General features: G+C 51.6%; 2 protein-coding genes across 2 annotated transcripts; both read right to left on the reverse strand.

Annotated features, from left to right (window-relative positions):
• Positions 1–775: 775 nt before the first annotated feature.
• PHYSODRAFT_384653 (hypothetical protein) lies at positions 776–5,996 on the reverse strand (the record flags this gene model as incomplete). Its single annotated transcript, XM_009520374.1, has 2 exons — positions 776–895; positions 5,613–5,996. Coding segments are annotated over 2 exons (504 nt in total), but the record flags the coding sequence as incomplete, so codon positions are not given.
• Positions 5,997–9,725: 3,729 nt separating this feature from the next.
• On the reverse strand, positions 9,726–10,412 carry PHYSODRAFT_482493 (hypothetical protein; the record flags this gene model as incomplete). The annotated part of the gene is made up of 2 exons (XM_009520375.1): positions 9,726–9,839; positions 9,972–10,412. Coding segments are annotated over 2 exons (555 nt in total), but the record flags the coding sequence as incomplete, so codon positions are not given.
• Between the last annotated feature and the right edge of the window lie 1,688 nt (positions 10,413–12,100).

Consider the following 12,100-nt stretch of genomic DNA (forward strand, 5'->3'; position numbering starts at 1 on the left):
GATAACCCTCCACAAGATAAGTAGGTGCTGAGCCTTCTCGCCAAATCCCGGTCTTCGAGTCTCAACATCCATCAGCCACGCGTTTTCATCGCCCATATCCTCAGCGTAATCGCTGGAATTGGTTGCATCAACCTTTTGGCTTCCCGTAGTCTCCTGAAAATCGCCACGGCGAGTGTCTGGGGCGTTTCCAAGGATCATCTCAGTGGGGCTAAGCAATAGTGTATTGCCTCGTTGCCTGGGAGTGGCGTGGAGGGTTAGCTTGGGACTAAATCTAAGTATGAGCAGGCCTGAAGGCCCCCTTCGCCTAGTCGTTGTCGACACGAACTGGCGCTCCTCTTGTACGGGTAAATCTTGCCTCGAAGATCCGGAAAAACAGATTCCCGTCGCCTGCGTCGCCGAGTAATCAATCAGCAGCGCTGTGTGGAATATGCCCTTGAGCGGTGTCGACGGTGTACTGCTGCAGTTGTCGCAGTTGCTGCTGTTGGTGGTGCTGACGAAGCTGAAGCTGGAGACGATGCTGCTGCTGTGCCTGCTGCTGCACTATCCTGGATGCCGATCGTATTTCAGAAGCCGAAACTTCCTCATTGTCGGTAGATCCGTCCACCGGCAGCGCTGGTAGCGCGCAACCAGGATTGCTTGCTGCGCCTGACCGCCGATACGACACCAGAAAGAAGCCTGGAGACGCGTGTCGCGCTACCACAACACCATCGGGACGCTCTTGATGCCTTTGTAGCCCTTGCTGCTGCGACGGGTGCGGGACACCGCCAGAAAGTGCTTGAAATACGTACGCAACGAGGTGGTGTGTCATTTCCCGCTGTGCGCGCGTAATGCTGCTGTCGTAGTTGTAGAACCACTTGGGCGACATCCTGTTGTTCAGGGCGTACAGCGCTACATTCTTCCACAGCAGAGCGTGACGTTAATTACAACAGGCCACAAGTTAGCATGTTTGTACAGTATCTGCGTCCTCTTGTCGAGGAACTTAAAGTAATGTACAGCTGGTTTCGCCGCACTTTTGAGTGCGTGCACTTCATGTTGACTTGACATGAGTCTTCCAACACAGAGCACTTACACAGCAACAACATACCTTAGGCAGCCCGCGGTGATTTGCCTCGCTCTCCTTCTCGGCGAGGACCCACACGCCCCCGTTATCGGTGTTTTGACCGGTCGCCGTCGGAAAATCGTCCGGCGGCTCAACGCGCTCTCCAACTTCCAGTCTGCACCTGTTCTCCTGTCTGTCATCGGGCGCTCCTGCTGCGCCAAGGTTGCGCGCGATGTCCGCCAAGCCTGCGGGCCACAGCGGCGCCACGCGCGTCGGCTCGAAGCGCGCGCACACGCGTAGCTCGTCCAGCGGCATCTCGCTTACATCGGCCGAGAACGTCACGAGCACGTGGACAGAGCAGCCGCAGTAGCTTCTCTTGACGTGCTCCGGGCAGCAGTGAGGGAAGCAGCGGAGCAGCTAGCAGTTAACAGAGCTGGTTAGACGGAGAGAGGGAGAGAGACCCTTGCGTGCACTAAGCAGCAGCATGCACTGCACCTTGACTCCTCGCTCTCGGTTGTTCCTGGGGGTGGAGGACACAAGGGAGTCAGCACCGCACGCGCGCCGTCAATTAATCGACGCCGTCGCTCTCTGCACGCGCAAGCTGTACCTGGCGTATTCGCGTCGGAAAAGCGGGTGATCGTCCTCGGAGCAGCCAAGGCGCAGGAAGCGGCAGGACACCACGCGCGCCATGGCGAATGGTCGGGTCGGCGCGGACGAGCGTTTCTCAAGGTGGGCGCTGGTCAGTTGCACAATACAATGGGAGCGAGCTAAGTTCGACATTCACAGGGCGATGGATGGACGACCAACACGGCGTGTTACTGTACCTGGCAGGAAGCTTGGTGCAGGCAGACTTCGGCTGGATTCGGAGACCTTGCTAGTCGCAGCTGCAGCTGAAGATGCAGATTGGGCTCGTGTTGACTCAGAGCCCAAATGAGCGTTCGAATGGACCTTTCGGTCGTACCGGTACTTATCAGTATACCGGATGCGACACAGCGGCCACTGCGTCTCTCAAAAGGATTTTGAACTGTCGTCCTTTGCGTCTTGCGTCCAATGCCGATCACTTCGAATTGTATACTGGACAGCCAGAGCCGCCGCGCCAGCGTCCGAACCCAGCGCAGCGACGGAACCAATTGCGATCTGGCTGTCGATCATTGGAGTCCACTCCACTCGGCGGCTTCTCAGTGCGGCCGTCCATCTTGTCGTGCGCTCATGCGCTCAACGGGAACGCTGCTGGCTGCTCTACGACCAACGAGATCCCAGATGGTGGGACAACGTTGCTCAAGCGCTTCAAACCTGACTCACGGTCGGCCATTCACGAGACGGCTGGACAAGACCACCTGGTGGCGCGTCCCGCTCTCTCGTTACGATTACGGGCAAGATGCGCGGGTTGATTGTACGTGTCGGTATGTGCATACAAAGCAGGACAGTCCTGCTGGACCAACACCGCGGGCAGCTTGGACGGTCGATCACGATCCCAAGCAACGGATTGGCACTTTTGGTCTGGCCTCGGTACGATGACATTCTTCGCGTTCCTGCATCGGCATGGAAGGAAAGGCAGGCGGGGATCAATGCAGCGCGAGCGGGCTTAACGAAGAAGATTATAACCCGCAGCTCTTCTTGAGCTGCTTCGATGCCGAGGTGACGTTCGACTGGAAACGTCTGGTCGAGAACCAAGTCGTCGAGCTCCACAGATTGTACTTCCAAGGAGAGATTGGAAGGAAGCGTCGCTATGCATTGTCGATCAGCAAAATTAACCAAGCCGTCGAGGTCGAAGATGCTGCCGACAGATGAAGCGTGAAACTCAACACTGCTTCAACAACCCCGGGAAGTTCCGCATATGAAGTACTACAACGCCGTGCCACACACAAACTACAGCAAGATTGCCGCTAAGAGGTTGTTCCTGGTTTTGGGGTGCCGTTACTACTGGGGTGCCGTTACTGCAGCCGAAGACACGGCCTATCCGAGGTGTACACGAGGCTGTTGATGATCTATGGATTGCATATCGCAGTGAATCGCCAAGTTCACCGAAATGACGCGCTTGGAAATACTATTTGCAGCAGTGAAGACTGTCTGGAGTGGAGGAAGCAATGCAAGAGGAAGGGCCTTGCTCTTGCTGCAAGGCAAAGTATGAGTCATGACCAGCAGCAGCGCGATTTGATTCAACGATCCAGGGGCGTCTAAACTGATCGGTCTTCCAAGAAATGCGTGGGCTCTTGCGCCTGCAGCCCACGTCTTGAATGCGGCAGTTCTTCTCTTCTAAGAAAGCTCCGAAGGTTCTTCAACTTCAAGTATTCGAGTCATTCGAGACCATTGTTTGCAATATTTGTTAATTAGCGGTACGTTCAACCACACTAGTAGGATGAATTGATATGAGACCTAATACTTTTCTGGTTGAAGGCAAACGCGCCCGCCAACAACAACAACAACAACAACAACAAAAATATGGCCTCCGCTGCTGCAGCGCACGCGAAAATAATAAAAATTAAAGCCCGTGTCCAGTAATTTAAATCGCGACGTAGTCTGCCTGGAAATCAAACCGCCGTGTCCACACCAATTCATTCCAGGTTGCACCTCTATCTGTAGTCGACATCTCGTTGAGCTTGGGTCTGCGTACGTTGTTGCCTTCAGATGCCGCGTATGTTGAGCGCAACACGGTTCCCCGCACAGTGATGAATCGACCAGCCTCCTCCTCCAAGGTGATAGACAAACTGACTTGGTGCACCACAGAAATCCTGCTAGCGTCTTCACCCACTGACGTGTCTGCATGAAGAAGCATATCTCAATGTCCTGTCCGCTATCTGATAACTCTGCCGTGTAGTCGCCAAGCACCATAGCTCCAATGAACCCCGCGACCGTAGTCGAGATGCCGCTCGGGAGTACTCGAAACATACGAAGCCGACCGTCCAGAATTAATTCCATTGGCGCCGTTGGCAGGTCGCCAGCATAAGCAAGTGCTGACCGCACGGACATGCAACAGACGCCACCTCCAACCACCTCTACGTCGATGCAGCCTACCTCACGGGCAATCAGCGCCAAGGTTAGGACGAATACGCTGCTATCGCTTGCATTTACACTTGCTCGTGACGCAGCGTCCGCGACGTGCACCGACCTTGGCTCCAGCAGCCACCGGCGACTCCAACCCCTTGACAGCACCCCGACGCTTGGCACGCCTGCTAAATATTCTTGGCGAGGATCTCGTCGACTGTCTAAGGTCGCTGCACACTCGTCTGCCTGTTTGATGAACAGTGTAAATACTTGGTTCAACGCGTTCGACAGCGACTTTGACGTGATCAGAGCGGACACTATGCCTCGAAGTACACCGAAGTGCGTCCGACCGTAAACGAGCGACAGGATATCGTCGACCAGCGCCGGCAAGGACCCATTCAGGTAGTCGTTCGCGGTATTGTAGTCGGCAGTCCCAGTACGCATCTCAAGCAGCACGTCGTCGAGGACGTCGTACATGTCGACAATCAGCGACACAAACCGCTCCTGTATCTCTTGACTAGCAGCTCCTTTTCCCATCGAGTGGCACGCGAACGGGAGCAGGTATTGGGCGCTGCAAGATGCCAACGCGCGTAGAAAGAGATGGACGCTCACTTGAATCGTGGTTTGCTCTCGACACGTGAATACGGCATTGGCTGGTTGCGCGGGACGATCTGAAGCGGAACTGAATACGCTGTCCAGGAAAGAAGCTGCGACGCTCTCAAGTTGTGCGTTGGAGTTACTTGACGACTCTTTGATAGCGTTCATCACGCGCTGCCAATGTAAACGGGTGTACGCGTCGAATTCTTGAAAGCGAACTCCGACATCGTTGAGCGACACACGCTGAAGCAAACGCCACAAGATGAAGAGGTGCTTGAACTTCTCGCGGAAACCAGGCTCCCGCAAGTCGGCTTCGAATTGCCACAGCGTATCGCCCTCGATTCCACCATCAATATTGGGGGGGGCAGTGCTCGCCGTACCTGTCTTCATCTCCGTAACTGCCGTTGGGATCCCGTACCTTTCCTTGGTCCAAGTGAAAGCGCTGTGGTATTTCCAGCTCTCGTAATTCTTGATGGTGATAGGCGCTGCTGTGATACATATCGCTCGTGTTGCTGTTGCCGTTGCTGCTGGTGACGTTCTTGTTGTTGCACTATCCATACTGCTGATGATATTTCCGCGGGCCGCTCCTCCGTGTTAGATACGTCCACGGCCGGCAGAGTACAGGCCGCCCCACCAGATCTTCGATAGGATACGAGAAAGAAACCGGGAGACGCGTGCCGTGCCACCACGACTGCATTATGCTGCTCCTGGTTATCTTCCTGCAGTGGTGCGCCAACCGACAACGGCTGCAAGACGTACGCGACGAGGTGGTGCGTCATCTCGCGCTGCGCCCCGGTTACGCTGCTGTCGTAGTTATAGAACCACTTCGGGGACACGCGATTGTTCACGACGTAGAGCGCTGTATTCTTCCTCGTTGACGAACATTGTACAACAGCCGCGATACCACGGAAAACAGTAACAAATGAGTAAGAGAAATCATCGTTAGTCATAGTCATAATTAGGTGGCAGCGTTGCCTCTCGTTGTGCGTACCTGAGGGAAAAGCTGCTCGTTTGCGAAGCTCTCTCTTTCCGCGCGCACCCACACCTCTCCACTATCGGTGGCGCGTTCTGCTGTCGTTAGCAAGCTCTGCGGCAACTTCACCCGCTCGCCGATATCGAACCTGCACTTGCCCCCCTGTGTACTTCCTTCGTCTTCTGTTGCGCCAAGATGGCGGGCTACATCAATTAAACCTGCCGGCCACAGCGGCGTCGTACGCGTCGGCTCGAAGCGCGCGCACACCAGCAAGTTGTCCAGCGGCGTCGCACTCACGTCCGTCGAGAACGTCAGTAGCACGTGAACGGAACAGCCACAGTAGCTTCTCTTGACGTGATCCGGGCAGCAATGTGGGAAGCAGCGAAGCAACTGATACACAAGATGCTCTTTGGTTAGCCATCCTCTTCGCCTCTGCATGCAGAAATCTAATTGAGTACAGCACCTTCACACCTCGTTCTCGGTTGTTCCTGCCAAGATCGGGACGCCATGACTCAGATCTCTCCTCCAAGCGGACAACACATGCACCGTACCTAGCGTATTCTCTGCGGAAGAGCGGGTGGTCATCCTCCGTGCAGCCAAGGCGCAAGAAGCGGCAGAACTCGACGCGCGCCATGGTGAATTGACGCACTTTTCCAACTCACTGGTAGTGAGCTGGAAGAGTGGATGTGGTAGCACTTAGGCAGAGGAAGTCTTGTTCTTGTTTGCAGATGTGCCCGAGCTCACGTCTTGAAAGCACTCCGATGTGTCGCTAAGGTATCCGGGATTTGCTCCCCGAGACCACCAAGATGAGGAGTTCACACTTGCTTGGCCAGAGCAGGTCGACTTTATTATCCTCTGTTGATTCCGGAATGAGCTGGGCGCTCGTTCACTGTTCCCTACACTAACTCTGTTATTACATGCATTCCTAGATCCTCATGGGTTCACTTCGCTGGCTGGCTCCTCTTCTGGTTGCCCGTCGAGGGTATCGACCCTTCACTGAGCGCTCGAAACCGTCGTCGCCTTGACGCCACTGCAATATTTACAGTAGCTAGCCGCCAGCGCACAAATTTCATTCAGCTCGCGAGATTCCACGAGAATCACGTGACATTCCCTCCGCTAAGACGAGACTCGCCTCGATTTCTTGCGCTCATGGAAGCGATTGATCAGGTCGCCCTCATACTTCAAGTTATCGAGAGGTTCCCATGTGCAGCGGGCTAGGCCAAGCCACTTAATCTTGAAACCCACAATGTCCTCCACTAACTCACCCTCAGTGTTATCTGGGAGCAGTACCTTGAAGGTTCGCTGCTCCCTGCCACCACTGGGTACATACGGCTTCAGGTAGCTCGTGTGAAAGACGGGTGGAACTTCACTCCTTTCGGCAGCTTCAGCTCATAGTATTCGTGCCCCAGTCTGTTGACAACTGCGTACGGGCCAATCCATCGCTCCATCGCGCGCCTAGTTTCTCTTTTGTGGTCCCAGCGTGATAGTTTGCCAGGTTTTCGGTCGTCAATAAAACCTCCTCCCCGACTTCAAAAGCTTGGACGGGTCGGTTGGCATCATAGTAATCGCTCATGCGATCTGCCGCCCGCTGGAGCTCACGCCGTACAGTTGCCAGCCGATCCGCTTGCGTCTCGAGGAACGTCTTCCCCAAAGCACAACGTTGTCGTTCAGCGCCGGTCGCGCGAGGTGGGCTGGACAGCGTAGCAGGAGTCGAAGGTAGATAGCCAAGATCGGCCTCGAAAGGTGCCATCACTATTGCTTGCTGAAACCTTGAGTTATAGGCGAATTCTGCGAGAGCTAGATACGCATCCCAGTCGTCGGACGCTCCATTAGTAAATGCTCGCAGATAGTTTTCAATAGTCTGGTTTAGACGCTCAGTCACCCCATTTGCCTGATGGCGAAAAGCTGTCGTCAACTTCTGTCGCGTACCCAACATGGCACACAACGTAGTCCACACCGTTGCCGTGAATTTTGGATCGCGGTCCGAAAGAATCTCGGTTGAAATACCGTGAAGAGCAAATATCCGGTCTCGGTAGAGCAGTAGCAGTGCCTTTGCAAGCTACAAAATGAGCTCGTTTCGTTAGCTGGTCTATCAACACGAGTACAGAGTCACAGTTGGAGCGGGTCTTCGGAAGCGCGACAATGAAGTCCATCGCCACGTGAGTCCATCGCCCGCGCGGAATTGGTTGGCTTTGCAGAAGTCCCGGTGGCTTCGTGTTTCTTGTCTTCGTTCGCTGACAAACTTCACACGACGTGATATAAGCGCGTACACTGCGCACCATGTGCCGCCAATAATAATGCTGCTCAATGTCCGATCAACGCCAGGATGCCCATAACACTCAGCATCGTGAAATTCGAACAGTACTCCATTTATCAGCTCAGTAATAACAGGCAAAACCAGTCGTGGAGCTTCATCATTAGACCCCGTGTACAGCAGTCTATCGCCGTCGAGCGAGTAGCGTGCGAGGTGTCGAATTCGCGGTGCATCTTCATTAGGCTTCCTTTGTAGCGCTTCAATAATCGCCTGCACCGTCGGATCCTCCTTGTAGCGAGTAATCGCTTCGCGCACTACGGCCGAGAGACCCACGCACACACTCCCGTGAATTGCACTGGCAGCTACTATTTTCTCCAAAGGAACAGCCTCTGCAAAATCAGCACGGCGAGAAATGCCGTCCGCTACCGCATTAGTTGCTCCAGGTATATACTTGAACGTAACTGGGTATTCACTCAGTTCGTCGTACCAGCGCGCTATACGCCGCGAAATACTTTTCTGGGCAAAGACACTCTTGAGGGACTTGTGGTCAGTTTCTACAATAAAGGGTTTGTCGAGCAAATAAACTCTCCACACTCGAAGTCCGAACAAGATAGCCAATAACTCCTTCTCCCTGATGGAATAGTTCTTTTCAGCCCCCTTGTACTTACGACCATTAAATGCTACGGGTCGCTCCACTAGCACGCCATCATGCTCCTCCAATTGAAACAGAACACCTCCAATCGCATAATCACTCGCATCCATCCTCAGATAGAAAGGCTTAGTGAAATCAGCCACAGCCAGCACGGGCGTCGCCGAAATTCGCTGCTTCAGCTGCTCAAAATGCTGCACTTGGTCTGTCGTCCACTGCAATTTCACCTTGCTCTTAGAGCTGGCTTTATTCTTCAGCATCTCGAAAAGAGGGCCCGCATCGTGAGCAAATCCGTCACAAAATCGCTGAACGTAGGTTGCTGTGCCGAGAAATGACTGCAACTCGCTTACAGTTGTGGGGCGAGGCCATTCACGGAGGACTTGTACCTTTTTCGGGTCAATTCTTACTCCTTCACGGCCGATATAGTCGCCCAAGCACGGAATCTCAGCAGAGCAGAACACACACTTGCTCAATTTGACGTAGAATTGGTTTTCCTCCAGACGAGTCAGTACTCGGTCGAGAGCAGCAAGATGGTCATCCAGATTACGACTTCGCGTAAAGACGTAAATATCATCGAAGTACGAGAGACAGAAGTCCGCAAGATCCTTCAGCAACTTGCGAATTCCTTCATTGAAAGTCGCAGGTGCATTGGATAATCCCATAGGTACAACCAGGTATTCAAAGGAGCCGTCCGCTGTCTGGAAAGCAGTGTATTTGACATCTGAGTGCCGCATCCGAAACTGGTGTAACCACTGAGCAGATCCATACAGCTGAACCAGAATGCACCTTGCATTTTCTCGAAAATAAAATCTTTGCGTGGCATCGGCAATGTCCTCCTAACCGTGTGATTGTTCATTGCCCTGTAGTCGTGGACTATGCGCCAACCCACGGGCTTTTCCACACAAAAAGTAGGAGCACCGTGGGGCGAGGAAGAAGAACGAATCAACCCAGCTCGCAACATCTCCTCCACCCATGCACGTATTTCTTGTTCTTGGTTAGGAGACTGCCGCCACTGTTGACGAAAAATAGGCTGATTAGTATCCACCTCCATCTTGTGCACTCCATGCGACTCCGGCGGTAATTGCTGCGGCAACTTCTTTTTAAACATGGGTCGATGTCGATCCAACACAGGATAAACCGGTTGTCCCTCGAAGTCGTCCTCTTCTGTGAGTGCTTTTTCGCCTTCTGGTTGCTCTTTCTTGGTCACAGGTCTCAACACAAACACACAATCAAGCTTCTCAGGTTTTCGCAGAAGTCTTTTGAATTGTTTGCTCGTTATAAATTTCGTTTCACCACTTGTCACCGAGTAGAACCCCTGCTGAAAGTATTTACCGCACGAGTTCTTCGTATTTCCCGAAACCGAGAAGCGCTGGCCTCCAACTTGCAGTGCTGGTTGAGACGGCTTCGTCGTGGTTCGAGGCTTCATTTTCTTCATCTTCGTCTACTTCTTTTTTATTTTCTCCGGCGACGGTACTTGCCGAGGTTTGATTGTTTCCTCGATCCAGTCGATGTCTGGGTTCACAGCCTTTAGCCATGGCATCCCAAGCAGGATATCTTGGTTTTCCGGTACAGAAAGCACGAGAAATTCACCGACGTAAGGATCGAAAGAGTCGATAAACAAATGCAGTCGTAGTGTTCGCTTGCGAACTTTCATTTCTTGCTTATTCGCCAGTGTTATCGGTATCTCAACTCCGTGATCTCCGATCCGGTCTTCCAATTGAGAACGCTGACAAAATTCAGGGCTGACAGCATTGATCGTAGCCCCGCTATCGATAAAATTCGAGTTGGTCAGGAATAAATCATCACGGGTGCATTGAACAGTACTGTTCGTATGCAAAAGACAACAATATTCACGAGGCAAGGCAAAAGAATCCTCAGAGTTGGTGGTTGAACTCTTCTTGTCTTCGAACTCCATAGTCTGCACTCCATTCGTCACGCTAGCAAACAAAGTCAAATCATTTTTCTTGGTTTTGGAACATAAAACAAAAATAGCAGATCTCATTTTAACCCAAAAACATTATTTGGATCGTTTATTTAGATTAATCTATACTCGGAGGCCCGAGTATAATTAACTCTAATTTAAACTAAGCTACGCTTCCTCACATACACGCGCACACGTGTAAGCTAAAGTAGTGAGCCTAAGTGGGCCCATTACACACTGTATTGCCTGGCCCCCAACCCACCACCCCCTCCAACTGTACTGCCAAACAGCAGGGCTGAATCTAAACTAGCAATTCCATGTGTGCCGCGCCAACAATGCACTCCATAATCAAGCACCAATGATTGGTGCAAACTGATCTTGCGGGGACTGCTGCAATTTCTAGTGTTGGAATGGCGGTAAAGAAAACTGCTTACGAAAGGACTACGAAAAGCCGTAAAAGCCTTGGTGAAATCACGCCAACTGGCAAGACACACAGACGCAGTGCTCCTGAGAGCAGATATTCCACAACACTTTACCACCAGATTAGAGAACGAAATGAAGACCAATAGTAGCGAAAAGGGGTTGCATGATCATTATTCGATTCGGAACACCCTACAGCGATTCCGGGAGTCTATAGTTTCTCGTTAAACGTAAATAGAGGACATTTACCTCCCCGCGGGAGCAGGCACATGTATACGGAGGTAGTAGTAGGAAGAGGACTGAATAACTAACGTAAATTCCCGAATAATACCCCTTACCCGTATAGTACCCTCTAAAACGTAACCCAATGTGTATCCCAGGGTTACAATGTTATTTCCATACAAAGATCAAGTATATCTTTATGAATTTATTGTCAAAATCATGTTTATACTGTGTCATATCCATAATTTAGCATATTTGTTTTGAAAATGGGAGGGTACTAATTCGCAGTTCGAAGAACTGTCGATTGGGGAAGGTTTTTGGATGACATCGAACGACATTCACGCTACATTCGTCACTTCACCCCCGTACGGATGACATCAAACAACATTTACACAACATCATACAGCAATCGATCGAATCGGTCTGAATGACACTTACAGGTTTTGATGGATGTCTATTCTTTTTTTTCCTTCTACTGTAGATTGATGTCAGATGCCATCAGAGGAAGTGGGGCTCCATCTACTACTACGACGAACAACGTATTGTGTATTAGCGGACTACTAACGACGAACAACGTATTGTGTATTAGCAAGCATTGTATTCTTTCGATCAATATGAGACATCGGTGCTAATGATGCTAACCTTGGACACAACTGGATCACTGCATCGTATTATACTACTGTACATGCAGCTTCAAAGCACTCAACAGAGTACTTACTCATTCCATTAGCGGTAAAATTATCGATTCGATCTGTTATGAGTCATAACTTATACCCTCCTCTTTCAGACACAGATTTTCTTCTGCATGCATAGTTTCTCAGAGAGAGATATTGAAAATCGTGTGGTCAGCTGAGTTTGCCGTGACATAAACTGTCGGCGGGCTGATATTGTATGAATCCCCACACTCACTGGTATTAATCCGGATGGATTAGATAAAACATTCCACTAAAACATTGCAAAAAACTACTTAAAGTCCAAGGTTGTGCGATCCAAGATAGGAAGTATAGCACGATTTTTTTTCGTTCAACAATTTTTTTTTA

The sequence above is a fragment of the Phytophthora sojae genome, assembly GCF_000149755.1.
Source record: "Phytophthora sojae unplaced genomic scaffold PHYSOscaffold_2, whole genome shotgun sequence".
NCBI lineage: Eukaryota > Oomycota > Peronosporomycetes > Peronosporales > Peronosporaceae > Phytophthora > Phytophthora sojae.